Here is a 25,198-nt window from a genome sequence, read left to right on the forward strand (position 1 = left end):
TTAATCTGTCCTTTATTTATTCGCGAGCAAGTTCTTTTAAATTTGATAGCTGGTCTTTTGTATCTAATGGAATAATATCCCAATTTGATTGGATTGAATCTTTGATAAATAACCAAGCCCGAATGAGTATTATTTTCTCAAATCTTTGACATCGTGCCAAATAGTTTTGGATGATTTGGTGTATCTTGGCAACGTGTTGGTATTCTTTACCAAAACATTGGTTGGGATAGAGACGGATAATGGTACAAAGGTTATCAATGACAAGGGATATCTCTTTTTCTTCGGAGAGGGGTTGAAAAGTGGCAAGGAAACTGTCTTTATGAGTGAGGGGAAGATGGTTCAACCATTTTGGAATAATGGTACAGACATGACTGGCAACTTGTGGCACATTTCTAATGATTCTACCAACACTCACAATGACAGTTTCCGTGACATCTTTTTTATCCTCTACATATGCATTTGGTGCATAGGTGATAATGTCAAACGCCTGTAATACTTGCATTACCCAAGGTGAGAATCTGTCTTTGGTAATTTGTGCTGCCACTCCAAGTGCATAGGAAGCAGAATTTTGTTCCATGACACCAGTTAGTGTAAGACACTTGATAATAGTTGGTATGATCTGTGGAAATGTGTTGATGGCATCTTCACCACCATACTCACAATAGCGTACCAAAAAGGAGAGGATTCCTTCATTGATAATTCTCCTTTCTTCTTCTTCTTGCCCGATACCCTCCTCCTCGTCATCATCATTATCATCTTGATCACCTTGTTCTTCTTGGTTGTCTCGTAACTTTTGACAAGACTTTACCAAGAGATCAGATGTGATGAGGGGTGCTGCCATGACACTGTTTTGTTTGAGGAGCATGCCAATCATCTCGTATCCGCTGGACAACGCTTCAACGGTTAGAGTAGGAACATCTGCAATGTCTTCATCGTCAGCTACTATCTCTTCGTTGCCACCACGCACTTGCTCTGCAATATAGTACATTCTTTTCTCGACCTTGGTAAATGTGTCTAGCACTAATCTAGTCTGGTCAAGTGTCATTGCTTCTTTACCCATCACTCTTATAAGAGTGGTTGCAATGTCCAAAGCACTTGATATGACAAATAGGCATGGTTCAACAGGACACAATAAAAGTACTGTATTGAGAGACATACCAAATAATCCGAGTGTCTTGTCACTACGTGCACCAAAATGTAGTTTAGACAGCTTGACACAAGTAGGTAAACTATCAAAGGACCGGTTTCGGATCTCTGCACTGATTCGACATTGGACCAAATAACATAGTGCGACTGCTAGCCCATGAACGAATGGAGCCAATGGTATATAGTCTATATAATACGATTCAAACATGATACCGTCATTCAAACTATCCAGTGTCTTGGTAATCCTTTCAATGTTGAGTGATGATTCTTCTGTTATTCCCCACTGGGGTAACGGTGTCTCTAGTATCTTGATAGCCATCCTAATGAGCATTGGTAAATACACTGCAAACGATTTACCAGCCATTTGCATAAACAAACTAGACGCTCTGAAAACATCGATCAAATCAATCGACTTTTCATTCTTTCTGACAAACTGCATAAATTTGTTCAAGTCTTTTGAAAATGTTGTCTCGCGCATTATATAGCTACACAATGAAAATGCCTTGATTAAACGACTTGACAATATTCTTGATTTATAATGTTTTTCAAACAAATTTAATAAAATACCAACAATATTTCCAGAATACTAAAATAATTTAATTAATTAATTAATTAATAAATTATTTAATAAATAAATACATATTTTTTAAACTAAATCTAAATCTAAATCTAATCTTGTTTTTTATAATTAATATTATTATTATTATTTTTTTTAAAACTTACATGTATAAATATTTTAGAACCAGTTTTTAATACTGATATAAATGATAGTAATGCATTTTCAACGATAACTAATTTTGGTGATTGAAATAGTCTTTCAAATAATCTATATAATCCCTCCTTTACATTATCGTCAACGATAACATCCATATCGATCATTGCTTTAATCAATATACAACAACGAGTTTGTATACTTTCATTTGGGTCGTTCATTGGTTTTCCAACAATCGCTTGAAATATTTCATCACTTGATTCAATCATCAATTCTTTAAATTCTTTTGTAAATTGAATTAAACATTGTAATGATGCCCATCTAACTCTAATATTTTCATCATTAACAACTAATTTTAATACTAATCTAAAATAAAATAAATAAATAAATAAATAAATTAATTATTATTTTAATATTTTACATACTTAAAAATAATTGGAAATTGTTGTGTCAAAATATCAGGATTGATCGAGTCGTAGAATTTAGATAAACTAATTAAAGCAGAGTATCTTTGTTTCCAAGAGTGTTGTTGAGAATTTAAAAGGACGTTGAGTTGATTGAAAATGTGTACTTGTGCTCGATGATCCTGACCAAGTACACGCAAGAATCGACCAAAATGAGAAATAACATCCAACAAACGATTGTCTAGGTGATAGTCTATATCTCTGGTTGGATTCCTCGGTATGAGATCATGATAATGTTCAATCTTTGAACTGCTATCTGTCCACTCTTCCAATTCAATGTCTTTTACATTGGACAACCACTCGTACATACAAGAGATAATTCTTTCAAGGTGATGGTCTGTAAATTTGTTTGGAGATCTAGAAGCTATTTGAAAGAAATTGGGAAACATGATACTTTTAGTTGCATGGTCTCCTTTAAAAAACAATTGAATCATGGTGTCTATGATTTGTTGAATGAGTTGATGCATTGCTGGATCTGGATAGTCTCTAATAAGGATACTAGTCAGGTTACGTAAAAGATTGTCAAAGAATACTTTTTGAGTATCTAGATCGATTTGTACTAGCATTGATAACAGTATAGGTATATATGATCTATACTGATCATCTGACTGACGTTTAAAAAAATCAAACTTGTTGATCATCTTTACCAACATTTCTTGTTTCTCCTTTTTAAAGTTATCATACTTTGATAATACTTTAATCAATCCTCTTTCATTATCTTTTAATCCTTCTCCCTCTTTTCCATTTATAATTATATCCAATTCATTCCAACTACCTATGAATGAATAAATAAATAAATAAATCAATAAATAAATAATGTATGTTCATTAAAAATGTTCAACAAAAAGAGTGAGCAAGTTTAATGTAGATATATTGGTTAACATAACATACATCTAGGTAATAAATAAATTGCAAGTGATTCAATGATTCTAAATAAATGACGTCCAAAAGTATCTGTAAGATTTGTTGTTGTCTTTAGCAACTCGATTGTTTCAACCTTTAAAGCTTCTAATACTTCTTTTGACAATACTCTAATAAGATGTTTTCCTTCTTTTGTCAAATGTCTAGAAAGTAACTGTATTGCTTTATCTTTAATCTGTGTTTTAAATACATAAGATGATCAAAAGAGAGAGAGAGAGATGATCAGTAATCAAGATTGATATATATGATTGATATTATCATCATTAGTATGCAACTTATTTACATACAGTTGGGTAAGTCCCGTTTACTATTAAATAGAGTAACCATGATACTACTTGTTCAGGTTTATCTATAATATACTTTTTGTATTGTTGTTTTGATGATGATTTATTATTATTATTATTATTATTATTATTATTTTCTTTATGTTTCAGCTGCTTCTCTTCTTCTCTTGCTAAAATGACAACAGTCTCTATAAACTCTTCATCTGGTTGTTGCATAATAATATATCCTATGTATGAATTTTATTATTATTCTTTTGATTTCAGCTTTTCACTATTATGAAGACTGACAGTGTGGTCTCCTTTTGTATCTATTTTATTAATCAACAAGTATTATTTATTATCTATATAACTAAATACGAATCTGATAATCGTGAAGTACTATAACATTTATCATTATTATTTTTAAAAATATTCATCGTTATCAAGTTAAAAAGATAGAAGATATATGCTTGTACCAGGTATTATACATATTATATTAGCAATGACAATGATCTTAGTATTCTTTGAATGAAAAAAGTATTAGTAGTATGGTTTGACAAACACACATGTGGCTTCTAACTATACGTTGTTTGGGTGGCTTCTTCAACGATTAGATATATTTTTTCAAAAAGTGGCTGCACGAGGCCACCCATGATCAACCATCAGATCAAACCAAAACCCAACTCGCACCTTTAAATCTATTTTTATATGATGTGCAAGGTTACACGACAGCCGATTGGGTCGTAGAGGTTACACTCTTGCAACAAAACAACAGACATTCCTTTTTGTTCTTATTTATTTACAGATAGAGAGAGAGATAGATAGATAGATAATAGTATTTATATTATATTATATCTAACTAGATGATGAAACTATCAACACATTTTTCTTTATACTATTTAGTAGTAGTACTAGTACTGTTGTTAAGTCAACAACAAACAACATTTGTTAATAGTCAAACATTACAATATGTTGTAGTATCAACCTATAAAACAGCTGGTTGTTTGGGTGCACCAGTGGTTGTGTTTTCCAATCCCCCAGGTATTTGTTATATTATAGATACTGGTTCTTACAAATACTCGTATGATCAAGCTGGTGGTCAAGCAAGTGTAACTCATTTCACTGATACTGGATGTACTGCCAATCCGACCCAAACATACGCCGATCAGCTAGGTAACTGTGTTTCATACACCATCAACGGTAATACACTTTACAAGCAATTCGCATTGGCCACTCAACCACTACTCCAATTCCAAGGTTACATATCCTATGAAAAACATTATAATTTTAAGTATGCATATTTATATATTATCAATATTAATATTATATATTATAAATTATATTATATTTACATTTATTTCTATTTATTATTTATTTATTTATTTATAATTTATTTAGTGATTGTACTGATAAGAATTTTGCAGCAAGAACTTTAATTAGTCCAAATCAAGCAACATGTTTATACGCAGAAAGTTTTAATAGAATGATTAATAAGTTGACTATGCCAACTGGCGAATTCATGTCGTTGGACTATGGAAGGTTATCAGTTTGCGGCACACCAACTGGTACACTTGGATTTAACGCTGGTACCTGTTTGGGTGTACCTGGGGCTATCACATCCTACGGTATAGCATTTCCATGTGTTGTACCAACCCTGACAATGGATCTAACATTGCCTGCCGTCCTTTCCACCAATAGAATTACTATCCCTGGTATTTCTACAAGCTGGAAAGCCTATTTGAACTACACCATGACCTCGTATACCATCACCTATCAAATCGGTGGTGCCGGTACCGTATTTCCTGCCCATTCCAATTGTACTTCTACCACTGGTTGTACTTTTATTCTTCCATCACCAGCTCAAAGTATTACTATCAACGGATCACCAAATCTATATGTTCCAACTGGTCTAACTGCACCTTCATTCTCAAAGTCTTATCAATTACCTCCACGTAATATTAATATATTTATATTGTAATTTTTATATTTATACATTTATTAATATATTTATTATTATATTTATATTTATTTAGCACCAACTGTTACATCTTTAAGTGTTACATCAAGAAAATCAACAAGTATTACATTTAATTATAATGTTGGTGATATTGGTATTGATGGAGCAGCTGCTGATACTACCTATATTGTAAAGTTGAATGGAACGATTGATGTTACAGACCCAACTTGTATAGTCGGACCAACATGTACTATTTCCAATCTGTCTCCAGGTTCAACCCAAACTATTAGTGTACAAGCCAGTACCAATGGTTATACAACACAAGCCTATTCCTCGAGTGTTACACTGTACCAAGAAATCACCGATATTGTAATAGAGTCTGCAACGATTAAAACAAAGAGCGTCTCTATTAATTATCACCCCATTTCAACTGATACAGCATTCCCAGTTGCCTTGTCCATCCTTGTCAATGGTCAACCAAAAGCCAGTTGTGATTCTAGTAGTTATACAACTAATGGGTGTTTGGTAGATCAACTAACTCCCAACACAACTAATATTATTACTATTACTGCATCTGCCAATGGTTATACATTCTCTAAAGATTTTACCTATCTAACTTTCCCAAGTATGTAAATTAAATGATTATCAAAGTATAATAATATTTATTTATTTATTAATTAATTTTATTTATTTTTATATTTATAGGTTTAAATAATTATTCATTTAATATTACAAGAGTTGGAACTACCAGAATTGATGTTTCATTTGAATATCAAGGTGGAGTAGGTCCAGTTGTACAAGAAATATCTATTCCTGGAGAAGGTCTTTGTATACCATTAGCAGTTGCTGGAACCTGTTATTTTAATGTACAACCAGATACTACATACACTGTTTCTGGTAAATTTGTAAATGACGGTACCTCTTTTTCGCTAACGCCACAAACAGTAACTACCTATCCACTGGTTAGCGGCTTGGAAGTAACTTTTGAACAAGTCTCTCTCGAATCACTCAAGATTAGTTGGAGTTCGATAGGTGGTATTCCTCTGCTTACAACTTATAGTATCGATGTTGCTGGTACCAACTTTAGTAATCCCCCCTCGAACCAAACACTCCTCTACCAATACCCAAACGGATATCCATACGGACAGACGCTCATAATTACCGTCAATGCTTTAAATGATGGTCTCATGATAACCAAAGAGGTTCCATTTGTTGCTTTCCAATACCCATCGATTTCATATCAAATGTTTAAATTTATCAATACCCTCAATTTGACATGGAATCCTATGACTGGAGGTAATCCAAACTCTCCAACCACCTACACATCATGGTTGCAGTACCAGAGCTCTGGTCCAAAAATCGAAAAATGCTCAGGCCAATCAATCTTTTATTGTCAATTCAATCATTTACTTGCTGGTTTGGAGTATAACCATTATTTAACTGTTAATAATTTCTTATTTTCTATTGATAGAAGAGGTGATGATTATACTTCTCAAGGTAAGTTAAAAAAACAAACAAACAAAAACAAAGATGGATTATTTATTAATTAATTTAATTTATTTTAGAAACTAATATTAGTTGTACAAATAATTGTAATAATCAAGGAGAATGTATATTGGGAAGTTGTGATTGTAATCAAGGGTGGGATGGTCCACAATGTGATATTGAATTATCAAATAATACATCTACCCCTCTTGTCTATTCTCTGACACCAAGTACTACAAGCAATACACCACCATCGGTGACAGTCTTTGTAAACAATACTGTTAAATACTCTATTGCATTGTTGAAAGTGTCTGAAGTCGATACCACTGATAATATCATTGTCAAGACACTTGACTTTTCTACTGGTAGTGCTGGCGGATGGCAATTGAATGGGCTAACAGCCAGCTATACCAATGCCAATGGAGTATCGATCCTTATCACCTTTGCTCAAACCAGTGCTGGTGAATCTAGTGTAGTCAGTTTCACAGGTAAGCCATACAATGTTACTGGTGGTTCGACACTACTCAATATTACAGTTTCTGGTTGGACCTTTGACCTTGCTTCCAACTATTTGGATATTGAACTGTCAGTCTCTCACCCATCATCGATTTGTTCCGATTCTTCATGGTCTGTCTCTACCAATTCAACGTTTGTCAGTGAAAATAATCTTGCCTCTAGTTTGTTGATTGGTAACGACCCTAGCAACAATGAAACTACAGTATTGCTCCAAGGAAAACTTGTAAACTCTGGCGTGGTTGACACTATCCCATCGGTTATCACCTACACCTCCTCTGGATCAAACAACACACCTACCACTCTTCTCACTATCCGTACTCCTTCATTTACACAATCGGTCACTGTTCAACCTGCATTCCACATCATCACCAAAAATATTACTATCAAACAATGTCCAAACCCCTCCACTACCACTTCCACCACTTCTACCACTACCACCACCACCTCTACCACTACTACAACTGGTGATGATGGTAGTCTTGTATCTTTGGCAGTCCATCCCATCATCCCATTAAACATTGCTGTTTTCTTTACAGTTATTTGTATTATTTTATTTTAAATATTAATAAATAAATAATAAATATTTATTATTATCACTATCAATTTGATTTGTAATTATAATTTATAATTTTCTTTCTTGTATTAATAACCATGTCCTAGTTAATAATTCTTTTTCTTGTTTACAAGTTTCCAAATAATGATTGATTATTTGATGTATCTTTTCAACATGTTGGTATTCTTGACCTAGACATTCATTTGTGTATAGATGTACAATAGCACAAAGGTTACCAACTATAGATATAGTCTCTTCGGCTTTCTCAGAGACTGGCAGACAATTTAACCATTTTGGAATGATTTCATGGATATTGTTGATTTGTGGAACATATCTGATGATTTTACCAATACTAGATATGGCATTTCCAGTTGCAATTATATTTTCATTTGAAGAGTATGCATCTGGTGCCGAGACTATTCTATCTATAGCATGTAACGACTCCATTGCCCAAGGTGAGAATCTATCCTTTGCAACTTGTGCAGCTGCACCAAGTGCGTAGGAAGCATTTTGTTTAACAAGTGGAAAAGTGATTTTCAAACACTCGATAATAGTTGGTATGATATGTGGAAATGTGTTGATGGCAACTTCACCACCAAAGTCACAATAATGAGTCATGAAATATAGAATTCCAGCCTTTGTGATATTGGCCACGCCAATGTTGTCACCTAGTCTCTTACAAGACTTGATAAATAGAGGGTAAGATGTGATTAGGGGTACTGCAATAACACTATTGTGCTTTACAATCTCACCCAACATCTCATACTCTCTGCAAACACCTTCATCGATTAAATTTAGTATATCTTCTGGATCTTGATCATCTCCAATTACAGCTTGATTGCCATTGTGTACCTGTTGTGCTATATCGCCAAGTTTTTGATCCACTTTGCACAGTATATTTAGAACTGACTGGATCTGATCGGTAGTCATTGCATCTTTTCCAATCTCTTCAAAGATATTACCTCCCGTGTTGATACGATGCACCAATATTTCAGTATCCGTCTCTGATGGACATGTCATAATGGCTGAATCGAATATCTTGATAAACATCTGGGTCAGCTTGTCCTCATTTTGGTGAATCTTTGACAACTTGATACAAAAAGGCAGACATTCTAGTGAGTAGAATTGAATATCTGTACTGACTGGACAGTTAACCAAATTGCACAACGGATCTACCAATCTAAGTACAAATGGTGCCATCATTTCGGAAATGGATTCATCATCGTTTGATGCTTCCATGATTCTAGCCAAAAACTTGAGTGTTGATGATACTTTTGTAATATCACGTTGTTGTGATTGAAAAATACCTTGTAATTGATTTGGTAATTGTATCTCTAGTATATTCACAACCACTCTAATGATCATTGGTAAATACACTGCAAATGAAATGTCAACAGTTTCGATAAATAAGTCAAATGCAATGAAAAGATCGACTATCATATCAAACCACTTTTCATTGTTTTTAACAAACACCATCAATATGTATAAGAATTTAGAAAATGTCTTCTTATCTATCACCACACCACATATTGTAAATGCCTTGATTGCAAGAACAACTAATCCTGTTTTTTTTCCTCGACTATAAAATACTCTTGATTCTTTTGTTTCATGATATTTTATCAATACTGCAAGTATAATTGGTATTATTCTTTTACAATACTAAAAAAATAAAAAGGAGGAGGATGAATATATCTTTGAAAATATAATAATAATAATAACGATTTACATACAGGTTCTAATCTTTTGGTCATAACAGTATTTATAACTGATATCAAAGATTGCAATGCATTTTCAATGATATGTATTTTTCTAGATTGAAGTACTCTTTCTAATAAACTAAATATTGCATCCAAAACACGATCACCAACAATTGTGTCATCTATTTCACCAATCATGTGTTCTTTTAATGAATTCATTATGGTTCCTATCAATTCACAACAATTATTTTGAATACTGTCATTTAGATCACGAATGGACCTGACGATGACTTCAAATATTTCATTCCTTGATAAAACCATCAAATCACCATATTCCATTGATAAATTAATTAAGCATTCAAATGCTGCCCATCTAACTCGAACATTTTCATCAACTGTACATTTTAATAAAAATCTACAAGGAGGAGGTAAATAATGAATAAATATAATGTTATTTCAAATATTTTCTGATTATACAAACTTTAAAATGGTTGAAAATTGTTGTGCAATACTAATTTTGAGGTATCTACAAGATTTTGATAAAAATTCCAATGCTGTATATCTTTCTTTCCACGATTGTTGAGATTGTAAAAAAAGGTAGAAATATTTGAAAATTGGTATTGTTGCACTTTGATCAAATGCACTAACAAATTGATTAAAAATCATATGTTCTTGTTCGACATAGTAACTTCGTGGATTTTCACTTTCAATCTTGGTTGTCCATTCATTCAATGATATGTCCTTAATGTCTGATAACAACCAGTAAAACAAATGATAGATGATTCTTTCAATCTTACTATCGGTATATATCTTTGGTTCCAATGATATCTCGGCCGAATCCCCTAGCATGTTCACCAAAAAGTTAAATATTCTTCTTTTGTTGTCTGATTTGAGACAAATACCCTCTTCACTGTTTCTATCCAACACCTTGATCATCGTGTCAATGATTCGTGGAGTGAGTTGAATCCATTCTGGATCATCTTTGTCATAGATACCGACAAGTCCATCAAGAACTCTATCGATTGATTTACCTTCTAAATTGTCATCCATCTGTATGAGCATTGATAATAGTGATCTACAGTGCACCTCTGTCAATTTATCACCAAGAGAGCCAAGTATGTCTACCATATCTTGATTATCTTTTTCAAAGTTATACTTTGATAATACTTGCATCAATGTTTTTGCATTGTCTTTTAAATTAAATGGTCCTTCTTCTTCTTCTTTTCTATTTATAATGTTTTCCAATGTTGGTTTCAATTCATTCCAACCACCTAATAATAAATAATGTTTTGTTAAAAAGGATTGTAGATTATTATAGCGATACATTTAAATGTAGATCTTACATCTTGGTATTAAAACAGTTGCAAATGATTCAATGATACCAAATAAATGTTTTCTAAAGGTATCTGTAAGAGTTGTATTGAGTAACTCGATCGTTTGAAACTTGACTGCATCTATTGTATCATCTGACAGTTGATCGATATAATGGTTCCTTTTTTGTTGAACTCTTTTTTTGAACAATAATCTATCAAGTAGCTGAACTGCTTTCTCTTTAATCTGTTTATAATTATACAACATGTATTATTAGTTTGTCAAACTCCTTCATTCATGATCACAACATAATATTATACTTACAGTTTTATAGGTACCCTTTACGATTAAATATAGTAACCATGATACTACTTTATCTGGTTTAGATACAGTATACTCTTTGAATAGTTGTTTTGATGTTGATTTATAGTTGTTATTGTCTTTCTTCTCTATTTGTTGATCTTCTTCTTCTTTTGCTAAAACAACAATAATCTCTATAAATTCTTTATCTGGTTGCTGCATATTATAGTATGCTTTGATTTAAATAGATAATACAATAATATAAAATATAAATACAACAAAAATATAAATATAAGAAAAAGTAGAAAAAGAAAAAATTTAAAAAATTTTTATTCATTTTATTTTGAACTTTATCATACATGTGTTTTGCTGCTTTTGGTAATGAATCTTGTATAAATGACCAAGTTTGAGTTAATAATTCTTTCTCGCATGGTGTACAAGTTTCCAAATAATGATTGATGATTTTGTGTATCTTTTCAACATGTTGGTAGTCCTTACCAAAACATTCGTTAGGGTAGAGCTGGATTATGGCACATAGGTCAATGATATTCTCATCTTGGTCATTAATGGGAAGTTTTAAAAACCATTTTTGAATAAAAACTTTTTAGTCTTTTGCTAAATTTTATTAAAATATAGCGATAATAGTGCATCCTTTTTATCTGATGGAATATTATCCCAATTTGATTGGATTGAATCTTTGATAAATAATAGTGTTTCTGTGAGGACATTTTCTAGTTGTAAATGTTGATGTTGTTTTTGGCGATAGTGTTGGATGATTTCATAAAGTTTAGCAACATGTTGGTAATCTTTACCGAGACATTCATTGGTGTAGAGTCGGATAATAGCATATAGGTTATCAATTACATCAACAATCTCATCCTTGTCAGATATGGGAAGATGATCCAACCATTTTGGAAAAATTATATCGACCTGGCTGGCTATTTGTGGAACATATCTGATGATTCTGCCAACACTAGATACTACATTTTCAGTGGCACGTGTGTTGATTTGAGAGTATGCATAGTCGTCAGATACCAAGATATCAAATAACTGTAAAACATCGATTGCCCATGGTGAGAATCTATCCTTGGCAAGTTTTGCTGCCATTCCAAGTGCAAATGAACCATTTTGTCTACAACCTGCATCTTCTGATTGTTTTAGAAACTCGATCATAATAGGTATGATCTTTGGGTATGTACTAATAGAGATATCTCCACCATATTCAAAAAACATTGAGATAAAATATAGGATTCTACGCTTCAAGAATTGTTCGTCGTAAACATCTTCTTGTAATTTCTGACAGGATTTTTGAATGAATTGACCATCAGAGATAAGGATAAGGGGTACTGTGATGGCACTGTTGTACATGATCATGTCACCAATCATCACGAAGATGTTGGGAACTGCTCTACCGATGATAGAGTTTAGATCATTTGGATAATGATTACCAATGACATCTTGATTTCCAAGTCGAGCCTGGTTTTCCATATCTTGAAATATTTCTTCTAGCTTTGACAATACTTCAAGTGTAGATTGTACTTGATCCAGTGTCATTGCGTCATTTCCCATTGTTTTGATGATACTAATTCCTTGGTAGATTTTTTGTCCCAAGACCTTGGGGTTGGTCTCTAGAGCACATGATATGATGATCTCATCGAATACCATTTCAAATATCCTGGTCATCTTGTCGCAACTCGCACCAAAACACAGTTTGGACAACTTTAAACATCCAGGTAAACAGTCTAGTGAATCGATTCGAATATTGGTGCTGGTTGTTGTACACTTTAACAAGTTGCACAGAGAAACTATCAATCCTTGTACAAATGGTGCCAATATTTCGCAAATGGAGTCATTATCGTTTAATTCGTTAATGATTTTAGTTAAAACCTTTAGTGTTGATGATACTCTCTTTTGTTGTTGTTTTTGTTGATATGGATTGGGTAATGGTGTCTCTAGTACATTGATAATATTACCCATGATCATTGGTAAATAAATTGCAAATGACTTGCCAACCAATCCAATAAATACATTTGTTGATTTTAAAACATTCTTTATCAAATCAATCGATTTACCATTCTTTTTAGCAAACATCATAAACCTAAATAAATCTTTTGAAAATATATTCTTGTTATATTTAACCAGTTCACAACACTTTGTAAATGATTTGATTAAACGATTGCATACAATTCTACAGTCTTTATGCAATACTCCTGAATCTTTTGTTCCATGATGTTTTTCCAATGATGATAATAGAATTGGTACAAATTTATACTAAATAAATAAATAAATAAATCATTAATGAGAATATATTTTGATTATTAATAAAGTAATAACAAATACTTACAGGTATAAAATTTAAATTTTTTGATCAGTTAAAATCAACAATACTTCTAATGCATCTTCAACTACATTGATATATGATGATTCAAGTAGTATTGTAAGTGCACTACATAGTACTTTTAAAATACTATCATCAATATTACGATATCCCATTGGTTCTATTAGATGGTCGCGCATCAAATAGCAATAACTACTTTGTATACATTCATTCATATCTCGATGAATTGATTTTCCAATAGCTTGAAATACTTTTTTTCTTGATTTAATCATTGTTGTTGGAAATTCTTCAAAACAACCATTGAATACAAATAAACACTCGAGTGATGCCCATTTATTTAACTTTGGTATTTTCATCATCAATACATTTTAATACTGACCTAGACAAATAATCAATGATTAATAAAAATAATATTAATGAATGTATACAAAGTAAATAAAACTTTTTTTAAAAATACATACTCTAAAATAATTGGAAATAGTTTTTCATCAAAAAAATCCAATTCAAAATATTTTGGTATATTCATCATAGCTGCATATCTTTGTTCCCATTGTTGAGATTTTGAAAAGATTTTGACTTGTTTTAAAACAGGTTCTAAACCACGCTTGCCAATACCACGCAAAAATCCAACATAATTTGAGTTGGCTACAACTAGTTGATCTTCTTTGTTGTACTCTTCTTCGGGATTAATATTATCATCATCATAATCATCTCTGTTATAACGAATTATCATATTGGCAGTCCATTCTTCCAAAGGTACATCCTTGATTTGTGATAGCCAGAAGAACAAAAGAGAGATGATTCTCTCGATCTGGTTATCTGTATAGAGGGTAGGAGTAGGAGAGGGATCTTTCCTCACAGCCATTGCCAACACATAATCAAATACCATTATCTTTGTCTTTTCAGATGCGAAACCATTCCCACTTTGATTTCTCTCTAACATTTCAATCAAAGTGTCAATGATCAGTGAGACTCTCTCGATCATACTTGGAGTATTCGTATCGATAGCTGGAAGGTTCGTTACTATTTTCTCTATTAAATCTCCATCATCTTGTCCATCCAGTTTTGCAAGCATTGTTAACATCTTGGGTAATAATACACCATACCTCTCCTCGGTCAGACTACCACCAAAAATATAAGAGTCGATCATTGAGATAAGCTGATGTTTAGACTTTTTAAAGTCATACTTTGATAACACCAAGAGTAATCCAGCTGCATTATCTTTTAATGTTACATCTATATCTTGTTCTTTTACAATATTTTCCAATATTGGTTTCAATTCATTCCAACCATCTAATCAATCAAGTTTATAAGATCATCACTAACGTTAGTAAAGACACTTAAAGAGTGTATATATAAATATCATATAAAACATACCTCTTGGTAATAAATAATTTGCAAATGATTCAATGATACTAAACAAATGTTGTCTGTAACTATCACCTGTAAGAGTTGTTGTCTTTAGTAACTTGATTGTTTCAACTTTGATAGCATCTACAACTGATTGTGATAATGTTTCAATCAATTGCTCCCCTTTTTTAATCAATAATCTATCAAGTAACTGTATTGCTTTATCTTTAATCTGTTTCAGTAATAGTATATTATAGATTAAGTATATGATCATCATCATCATCATCATCTGATCTTCTTTCTTCTTTCATTAAATGTAAACATACATTATCTTTTACGATTAAATAGAGTAACCATGATACTACTTGTTCTGGTTTAGATATAGAATAATCTTTAAATAGTTGTTTTGATGTTGATTTATACTTCTTGTTGTTATTATCTTTATTTTCTTTTTGTTTGTCTTCTTCTTCTTTTGCAAGAGTAACAACAATCTCTACAAACTCTTGTTCATCTGATCTCTCCATAATTACATTAAGACTAGACTAAAATAAATACAATAGAAATCTAGAGTACAGATATATGTTTGTTTGAGAGAAGGTAATATTATGAAATGAAAAGTAAGTTCCAAAAAAAGTAAAAATAAATATCTGTTGTTTATTTTTTATTAGATATCAATGTCATCATTCCAAACTGGGTTAGTCATCTACCTGTCTATGATACGGATGAGTGTGGAATCACCATCTCTAATTTCTGTGCCATTATTCGTCTATATCCCAACCAATGTTTTGGTAAAGAATACCAACATGTTGAAAAGATACATGATAACATTATTGCATGTATAAAACAACCACAAGAACAACAACTCCTCAATCAAACATGGTTATTTATCAAAGATTCTTTTGAAGAGAATTGGGATACTATCCCATCAGATACAAGAGAAAGAATATTAAAATTAAAAGTGTCTATTGCCCATGGTGAGAATCTATCCTTTCCAAGTTCTGCTGCCATACCAAGTGCCATGGAAGCATACCTTTTCACTAGTAGATTAAAATGTTAAAGACAGTCGATAATGGGTGGAATGATTTGTGGGAATGAGTTGATAGCATTCTCGCCACCACAAGAACAGAATTGAACCATAAAAGTGAGTGCCACTGTCTTGAACATACTATCTGCAAAAAAATACATACATGTATAAATTGGTCTTTAAACTTTTCAACAATTGATATCAAAGATACCAATACAGTTTCAACTATATATAATTTTGAAGACTGGAGTTGTAATTCAAAGAAACCAATTAATACTTTGAAATTATTGCCAATTATATCTTTTGTACACGGCTCAAAACATGATGATTGTGCCATCAGTCTTTCAATCAACATCGACCTTGAATTCTTTCATTTGGATCGTTAATTAATTTGGTGAAAATAACTTGGAATATTTCATCTCTATATTGAATCCCGACCAGTACTTTAAATTCAATTACCAATTGAATTAAACATTGTAATGATGCCCATCTAACTCTGATATTTTCATCTTCAACTGTTAATTTTAATACTAATCTAAAGATAGCAAATAAAAATATGAATGATTGGGAATAATTTACATTTTTGAGGTATTTTTGTAATATTAATATTGAACATACTTTAAAATTAAAGGAAATTGTGAAATTAAATTATCCCTACTGTATTTAAAAGATTTAGTTAAACCAATCATAGCTGCATATCTTTCCTTCCACATTTGAGAATTGACCAATAGGTTGAAATGTTTGTAAATGAAATCAACAGAAAGTATGTTAAATTTCTTGGAGAATTTTTCAAACATTGCATAAGATAGAATACCTGATACTTTATCGTCGTCATCATAGTATTTGTTATAGATACGCCAAGAGTGTGGGATAATTTTGTCATTCCTCTCTTCATCATAGTAGAATTTGATATAGTTGCTGTCCATGTCCAAATTGTCTTGATCTGTCCACTCTTTCAATTCCATATCCTTTACATCCGCCAACCAATAATATAAATAAGAGATGGTGCTTTGAATGTGGCACAATACTGGAACTTTCTCTGCCAAGACAATCAAATACTCTAATATCGATCTTGTGTTGGTATTGGGTGCTTGTCTATTTTCACGATGTCTGTTCAACACTTTGGTCAGAGTGTCAATGATCCTTTTGGCTAGTTTATTCCATGTAATAGATTCAGAGGACATTTCAATTTCGGGCAAGCACTTTATGATGAGCTCTATGAGGTTTCCCGGTTCATGTACATCATACTTTGTTTGGAGGATTGATAACAACTTTGAGATGAATAAACGTCGACTACCACCACAATAATCTTCTTCATCATCATCTTCATAAATTGCAATAAATTCTCTGATATTAAACAAATGAGATCTAAATGTATCAGTCAGACTTGAACAACCAAGGTTATTCTCTGTTTCAGTCTTAACAGCATCCATGATCGATTGTGACAATATTTTTACTTTCCCTTTCAACCATAGTTTATGAAGAAATATATGAAGTAATTCTACTGATTTCTCTTTAATCTATTTATAAAGAATGAATAAAAGATGGTATATTATCATTATAAGTCAGGAGCTAACGTACACCATATCAAGATTCTATATTGTTCTATTGTTTCTTTCTTTTCATTTGTACATACAGTTGGGTAGATACCTTTGATCCCTAGAAAGAGTAACCATGATACTACTTTATCTGGCTGATCCAAAACATACTCTTTGTATTTTTGTTTTGATGCTGATTTATAGTTTGTTTTTGTCTCGATTATCATCTTGTACCTTATCATCATCATCATTATCATTCGAATCAATCTTCATTTGATTCTGACGATCCTCTCTATCTAAAATGACAACAATCTCTATGAATTCATCATCTGGTTGTTCCATTTTAAAAGTACAATATTTATTTGATTGAAGCAAATATTTGTTAATTGTATACTATGTGAGAGTAACAAAGAGTATGACTTTCTTTTTTTTTTTTTTTATTGTTTCTTGAACTTCAATTTTTTAACATCTATGCCCACTGCTCCAGTGAGATTTGAGTTCATTTATCTTTGTAAACAAAGATACTATTATAAAGTTGTATCAAATATTAGTAGTAGTAGTTATATGGAAGAACCAAGTGAAGAATTTATAGAGATGATCGTAACTCTTGCAAAAGTGGATCAGATGAAACAACAAAAGAATAGAGATATAGATATTGATACAAATAATAACAACAACAATAGTAGTAGATTAAAATCAGCATCAAAACAACAATACAAAGAGTATGTTTTGGATCAGCCCGATAAAGTAGTATCATGGTTACTCTATTTAATTGTAAACGGTACTTACCCAACTGTATGTAGAGAATTACAAATACAATAACATCATCCGATCATTTATATTAATATACAATATACTATGAAACAGATTAAAGATAAATCAATACAACTACTCGATAGATTGTTTGAAAAAGAAGAAGAAGAAGAAGAGGATTATGGATTCATAGATGAATTATCAAAACCAATATTGGATGCAGTAGAGTTTGAAACAGAAGAGTTACTCAACAACTTTTCAACGCTCCCTAGTATTACAGATACATTTAAATGTCATTTGATTAGTATCATTGAATCGATTGCAAACTATAGAATGAGACAACCTTTGGATCAAGATGAAGAAACGTACGCAACCGCTCATGACAATCTATTATTGATACTCAAAAAATCAAATGGAAGTGTTTCAGGTGCTCGCATCGAGTATGCTTTACAGCAACTAATGTATCTTTACCTTGGACACATATGGATCGAGGATCAGACCCTACAGAATAATGACACTCTGATCGATGTGTTGGATAGACATTCACTTGGTGATAGTGAAAAGGGGTTTGCATACAAGAGCACAAAGAGATTGATATATGATTTTATATTGGTCATGGCAGAGACTGAACCGCACGGATTCACTGATAGTCACCTTGAAAGAATCGTTACTCATCTGTACGACTGGTTAATCGACGTTAAAGATGTTTCTTTAGAAGAGTGGACTCACTGTAACGACAAGATTGACATTGACACCAACTTTTTCAATTTTCCAAACAATGGAGGCCAAAATGATCATGTAATCCAAGATGATGAACAAGAAGAAGAAGAGGAAGAAAATGCGGGTGACCTCAAAAATGATGACAGTGAAGTAACTAACACTCCAAAATATTCAATATTTGGAAAATTTGCAAAAGTGTTTGGTCAACGTATCGAAGGATATATTTTCAATCAATTCAGCATCTTGTCAACATCTAAACAATGGAAAGATAGATACGCAGCAATGATTAGTTTATCACAATCTTGTAAACATATTCCACATCGTATTGTACAACAATTTCAATTTATTTTAAAGTATGTAAAAGCATATTACTTTTTATTTTCAATATATATTTATTTATTAATTTTTTAGATTGGTATTAAAATGTACAGATGATGAAAATATGCGAGTTAGATGGGCATCATTTCAAAGTTTAATTCGATTGTCATTTGATTTTAATGATATGATTATCGAATCAAGTGGAGAAATATTCAAAGTGATTGGAAAATCAATTCATGATCCCAATCAACGTATTCAAAGTTGTTGTTGTGTATTGATTCATACAATGATGGAACTGTTAAAAAATGATGATAATATTGTTGACAATAATGTTTTGGATGCATTATTGAGCTCAATCGAAATATTACTTCAATCATCAAAAATATATGTAGTTGAAAATGCATTAATATCATTAATGTCAGTGATACAAAATATTGTAAAAGGATTTATACCTGTATGTATTTAATCAAATATAAATATTAAATATTTCATAATTAATATTTATTTTAAGTATTATAAAAGATTTATACCAATATTATTATCATTATTGGAGAAACATAATGGAACAAGAGAATCAAAGTTATTAAGGATTCGCACAATCAAGACATTTATAATGTGCTTTGTAGTGGTTGATCTAAAGACATTTTCAAAAGATTATCACAAATTTATGGCATTTGTTAAAAAGAATCACAAGTCATTTGATCTAATCGTCTATGTTTTCGAAGCATTTGATGTATTAATGAAAATATATGGCAAGACATTTAAAATATATTTGCCAATGATTGTAAAGTTGGTCATTACTACATTTGAAACGCCATTACCCAATCAATTAGATGATATAACTCCGTCCGTATCACAAGAAATCACAAAGCTAATGTCAACCCTCAATATTTTGTCCAATAGAGTGTCTTTATCAAAAGATGGTTCCGTTTACCAACCGTTGACGCAATTTGTACATAGATTGGTAGGTCCACTTTGCAAATTGACAATTAATCCACTCTTTCCCAAACTCAGAATCCAATCTCTTGCCTGTTTACCTCTTTGTATTGAACTTTTCAAGTTGCGTTATGGTGATCGTAGTGAAAAGACACTCGAGGCATTTGGCAAGATATACGAAATGGTATTGTGTCATCAAGAGACTGACCTTCGTGTTGCAGTGATACGAATGACAATGTCAACATATCTCATCAACGCAATGGGTAAAGATGCAATGACATTTGATCAAGTACAGTCGACGCTGGACGCATTCAACAGGATGGAGAAATGGACTGAAGATATTGAAATTGCTGAAGACGATGATGACAGAGATCAACAGGAGCTAATCGAAACCTCTGGATACGCACTGGTAGCCATCTATGGGATGATTTCTGTGATGATAGAGTACAATGGAGCTATATCGGCACCACTCATCACATCTAATTTTTTGACCAAGATTTGCAACAAGTTGCGAAATGATCAAGAAGCCGATGTCATCAAGGTAGTTCTCCTCAACTTTTTGGCTCATTTCTGCCAGTATGGTGGTGATTCAGCCATCAACGCATTCCCACAGATTATACCAACCATTATCGATTGTCTGCAACTTACAGGTATAACAACTATACGAAACGCTTCGATTGCACTTGGTGCCGCAGCACAGATTTCCAAGGATAGGTTCTCACCTTGGGTCATAGACACGTTAGATGGTTTTGATAACATTATATATGCACCAGATATGTATCCAGGAAACAAAGATTCTATGCAACATATCATCGCTAGTATGGGAAAAATAATCCGATACGTGCCATACACTTCAGCAAACAACCTAGTCACCTTTATTCCAGAATGGTTGAACCACCCTATCATCTCTAAAATCGAGGATCAGAGTGCCATTGTGATTGTCATTGATACCCTATGTACCATTATACCTCTCTACCCCAAAGATTGTCTAGGCGAACAATACCAACAGGTTGTCAGAATACACCAAATCATCCAACACTATTTGAAAATTAGTCAACAACCAGAAGAGATACAACGACTCGAACAAACATGGTTATTTATCAAAGATACATTTGATGAGAATTGGAATTCTATTCCAGAAGTAACTAGAGATAGAATATCAAAATTAGAATTAGAAACTCTTTCAAATTTAAATTGAATGTAAACCAGCATCCATAAAGATTGAAATAAATTTTATTTTTGTTCTCTTCTGATTAATTCTATAATTTATTAAATGTGAGATTAGATTGTCCAAGTATTTGTTATTCTTTCCAAATTTGATAGAGTATCCTTTCTAGCTTTTGAGAGACGATCCCAATTTGCTTCAAATGATTCTTTGATAAATAACCAAATTTGATAGAGTTGTTGTTTTTCTTTTTGTTGGCAATCTGTCATATAATGTGTTATGATTTGGTGTATCTTGACAACATGTTGGTACTGTTGACCTAGACATTCTTTTGGGTAGAGACGGATAATGGAAAAAAGGGTATCAACCATGATAGCAATATCTTTCTTTATGGGAAGCGTTGACAACCACTTTTGAATAATAAAGTTGACATTGCTGACTTGTGGAACGTATCTGATGATTGTACCGATACAAGAGATTGCACATTCAGTGGAATTTTTTTTTTAACAATATGTTTGCATTCGGTGCCGAGATTATGGTTTCTAAACCATTTAACGCGTCTGTGACCCAAGGTGAGAATCTGCCCTTGACAAACTCTGCTATCTTTCCAAGTGTATAACAACTAATTCGAAGGGTGACACTGTCATTTGAATGGGATAGACATTGGATAATGGCTGGAATGATCCGTGGGAATGTGTTGATGGCAGACTCACCACCATTCTTGACGTAGATGAATATGAAATCCAAGATACCCCTTTTGGTGTAACTATCCTCTTGTTCAGTGTCATGTAACTTTTGGCAAATCCTATCCAAGAAATGAGAGGTGATAAGAGGTGTTGCGATTGCTCCATTTCTTTCAAACATCTCTTCAATCATCATATAGTTGACAACGAGCGTTTCGACGCTTAAACTTGGTATATCGTCCTCAGGGTCATGGGTTTCAATGACATCTTGGATTCCATCGCTGACTTGTTGTGCAATGCCTTCCAACTTTTGTTCAATCTTGTAAAATGTGTCCATTACAAATTGAACTTGACCAATTGTCATTGATTCTGGACCCATCTCTTTGATAGAGTCCACTACCGCGTAGATATGATTATGAATGCAGGAAACATTGTTTTCCACAAGACATAAATTGAGGACTGAGTTGATAATCTTGTCAAACAACTCGAGTGTATTGTGGTTGTACGAACCAAAATGCAGTTTGTACTGCTTTAGACAAGCAGGTATGCTGAAAAGTGACTCCTGTCGAATTTCTCTAACGGGACACACGGCCAACTTGAACAGTATACCTACCAATCTACCAACGTATGGTGCTAATGGACCATCACCACGATCTCCTTTAATTCTGTTGATCGTGATGCAATTAAAATCTCTGAGATTCTCTGAAACTTTTTCGATTTCGTCTTGTCTATTGGGTAATGGCGTTTCAAGTATATTTAAAAGCATCCTCATAAACATTGGTAAATACAATGCAAATGAATTGCCAGACGATCCATTCAATAGATCCGAATCTCTGAAAGTATTTACGATCCGATCAAACGACCATTCCTCCTTTTTGATAAACTTCATAACCTTGTTTAAATCTTTTGCATAGGTTATATTGTTATCCATAACATAGTCACACATTGAAAATGCTTTGATTGCAAGACTATATATCTCTTGACTATCAGTTTGTTTTTCTAACAATGATAATAGTATCTGAGAGATATTTCTATAATTCTAAATAAAATAAAAAAATTAAAATAAGAATGGTGTAGGAGAATTGATATGTGATTATATTATTAGTACTTACAGGTGCAAAGTTCATTTGAGTTTTTTGTATAAATTTTGTAAATAATACTAATGACTTTTCAACAAGATATGATTTTGGTGATTGAACAAGTATTTGAATTGAATTGCAAAATCCATCCAAAACAATATCATCAATCATACCCTTGGTTAGTTTTGGAATAATCTTTTTAAACAAAACACAACAACGATTTTGAATATGTTCATCTGAAATGTTGCTTTGAATTGATTTCCCAATCACTTGAAATATTTCTTGTCTTGATTCGACCATTGTTGTTGGAAATTCAACTGATAATCTAATTAAACATTGAAATGATAACCATCTAACTTGTATATTTTGATCATTTACTAATTTTAATGCTGACCTATATAGAATATCAAAATAAGTAAACTTAAAATAATTATATTCGGACGATTACTGACTTTAATACAAATTGGTGCATAATACGATCATCAGAGTGACAAGACTGTGATAAACTAATCAAAATCGCAAATCTTTCTTCCCAAGATTTAGAGTTTAACATGGTGTTGAAATGTTTGAAAGCCAGTACTGATGCACGTTGACCAAGGGCGCTCACGAATCGAGACATATTTGAAATGATGTCCCCAAAGTGATATTCTTGTTCGATAAAGGGGTCTGTGACAGAATACTCTGGTGGAACGTCATTATCATCTTCAATGTTATAGTCAAAGTTATAAAAGTTGTCAGCCCGTGCTGATGCATCTCTATCTCTTCTCCAATCTTTTAATGATTCATCAGCCAGCCAGTCATTCAAATGATAAATGATTCTTTCAATATCATTCTTATCAATTTGACTCTCTTTTTCTTTGGTTGGTGTGTTCCTGGCCAAGATCAACAAAATGTCCAATACCATCTTTCTGGATGAAGAGACATTGTCCAATATCTTTACCATCGCTCCATTGATTGGTTTAATGTATTCAATCCAAATAACTGATATTGATATAACATGATTCAAGCCCTCTATTATACTTTTGAGTAATTCCTCATCATCATCATCTTCGTCATCATCAACCCTAACCATTTGTTCGAGTATTGATAAGAGTGTGGGCATGTATGATTTGTACTGTTCATCGGTCAACTCTGTGTTATAATCATCAGATCTGAACAACTCCTTCAATATCTCTTGTTTTTCTGTTTGAAAGTCATGTTCTGATAATACTTGTAGTAATGCTTTTGCATTATCTTGAAATATTGATTCTTCTTCTTCTTCTTCTTCTTTATCATCTTCTTTTTCTTCTTCTTCATCTTCATTATCATCTTCTTCTTGGTTGTTCACCTTTGATGATGGTCGATCCAATTTATCTTTCTCTAATTCAATCCAACGACCTTTTATAAATAAAACATAAGGATAGTTAGATACCTTAAACATAAATGATTGAATACAGTTTTAAATTATACATACCTCTTGGTATTAAATAATTTGCAAATGATAGAATGATACTAAATAAATGTTGTTTAAAGGTATCTGTAAGAGTTGACTTTAGCAACTCTATTAGTTCAACTTTGATATCATCCATTAATGGCTCTGTTATAAAACCGATTAAATCGGTTCCTTCTCTATCCACTAATCTATCAAGTAACTGTATTGCTTTTTCTTTAATCTTTGAATAGTACGATAGTAGTATAAATAAGTCATCATGCATGATCTTCAGTTGATATATTCACATGATCTCTATTTCTACATACAGCTGGGTAAGTACCCTTTACGATTAAAAAGAGTAACCATGATACTACTTGTTCAGCGTCATCAGAATAGTCTTGGTATTGTTGTTTTGCTTTTGATTTCTTCTCTAGATTCTGTGCTAAAATAACAATCGTCTCTAAAAAATCTTCATCTGGTTCCTCCATCGAATGCTAATATAAAGATCGATGAATAATATATATACTACTGCACTGAATATAAAATAGTATGAAGATG

The 25,198-nt window shown here is 32.3% G+C and overlaps 7 protein-coding genes across 7 annotated transcripts; 3 read left to right on the top strand and 4 right to left on the bottom strand.

Moving 5' to 3' along the window:
- Positions 1-16: 16 nt before the first annotated feature.
- DFA_00467 (uncharacterized protein) lies at positions 17-3,743 on the bottom strand (the record flags this gene model as incomplete). The annotated part of the gene is made up of 5 exons (XM_004358399.1): positions 17-1,732; positions 1,870-2,224; positions 2,284-3,097; positions 3,214-3,418; positions 3,531-3,743. 5 exons carry the CDS (start codon positions 3,741-3,743, stop codon positions 17-19), a joined length of 3,303 nt encoding a protein of 1,100 aa, XP_004358456.1.
- A 60-nt stretch (positions 3,744-3,803) lies between these two features.
- DFA_00468 (uncharacterized protein) lies at positions 3,804-8,023 on the top strand (the record flags this gene model as incomplete). The annotated part of the gene is made up of 8 exons (XM_004358400.1): positions 3,804-3,854; positions 4,139-4,266; positions 4,410-4,453; positions 4,566-4,797; positions 4,905-5,458; positions 5,540-6,088; positions 6,169-6,960; positions 7,029-8,023. 8 exons carry the CDS (start codon positions 3,804-3,806, stop codon positions 8,021-8,023), a joined length of 3,345 nt encoding a protein of 1,114 aa, XP_004358457.1.
- A 63-nt stretch (positions 8,024-8,086) lies between these two features.
- On the bottom strand, positions 8,087-15,537 carry DFA_00469 (uncharacterized protein; the record flags this gene model as incomplete). Its single annotated transcript, XM_004358401.1, has 11 exons — positions 8,087-9,676; positions 9,748-10,129; positions 10,196-10,985; positions 11,058-11,271; positions 11,350-11,558; positions 11,910-11,940; positions 12,307-13,449; positions 13,510-13,596; positions 14,121-14,956; positions 15,041-15,245; positions 15,340-15,537. The coding sequence occupies 11 exons, from the start codon at positions 15,535-15,537 to the stop codon at positions 8,087-8,089; spliced, it is 5,685 nt and encodes a 1,894-aa protein (XP_004358458.1).
- Positions 15,538-15,623: 86 nt separating this feature from the next.
- Positions 15,624-16,070, top strand: DFA_00470 (uncharacterized protein; the record flags this gene model as incomplete). The annotated part of the gene is made up of 2 exons (XM_004358402.1): positions 15,624-15,630; positions 15,682-16,070. The coding sequence occupies 2 exons, from the start codon at positions 15,624-15,626 to the stop codon at positions 16,068-16,070; spliced, it is 396 nt and encodes a 131-aa protein (XP_004358459.1).
- Positions 16,071-16,385: 315 nt separating this feature from the next.
- On the bottom strand, positions 16,386-17,917 carry DFA_00471 (uncharacterized protein; the record flags this gene model as incomplete). Its single annotated transcript, XM_004358403.1, has 3 exons — positions 16,386-16,572; positions 16,656-17,557; positions 17,810-17,917. 3 exons carry the CDS (start codon positions 17,915-17,917, stop codon positions 16,386-16,388), a joined length of 1,197 nt encoding a protein of 398 aa, XP_004358460.1.
- Positions 17,918-18,139: 222 nt separating this feature from the next.
- DFA_00472 (uncharacterized protein) lies at positions 18,140-21,500 on the top strand (the record flags this gene model as incomplete). The annotated part of the gene is made up of 4 exons (XM_004358404.1): positions 18,140-18,370; positions 18,443-19,401; positions 19,460-19,820; positions 19,878-21,500. The coding sequence occupies 4 exons, from the start codon at positions 18,140-18,142 to the stop codon at positions 21,498-21,500; spliced, it is 3,174 nt and encodes a 1,057-aa protein (XP_004358461.1).
- An 83-nt stretch (positions 21,501-21,583) lies between these two features.
- DFA_00473 (uncharacterized protein) lies at positions 21,584-25,128 on the bottom strand (the record flags this gene model as incomplete). Its single annotated transcript, XM_004358405.1, has 6 exons — positions 21,584-21,920; positions 22,063-23,189; positions 23,263-23,649; positions 23,690-24,606; positions 24,683-24,926; positions 24,967-25,128. The coding sequence occupies 6 exons, from the start codon at positions 25,126-25,128 to the stop codon at positions 21,584-21,586; spliced, it is 3,174 nt and encodes a 1,057-aa protein (XP_004358462.1).
- Positions 25,129-25,198: the final 70 nt, after the last annotated feature.

The sequence above is a fragment of the Cavenderia fasciculata genome (genome assembly GCF_000203815.1).
Source record: "Cavenderia fasciculata unplaced genomic scaffold Scf_Dfasci-F-a-25c12.r2-5, whole genome shotgun sequence".
Taxonomy (NCBI): Eukaryota; Evosea; class Eumycetozoa; order Acytosteliales; family Cavenderiaceae; genus Cavenderia; species Cavenderia fasciculata.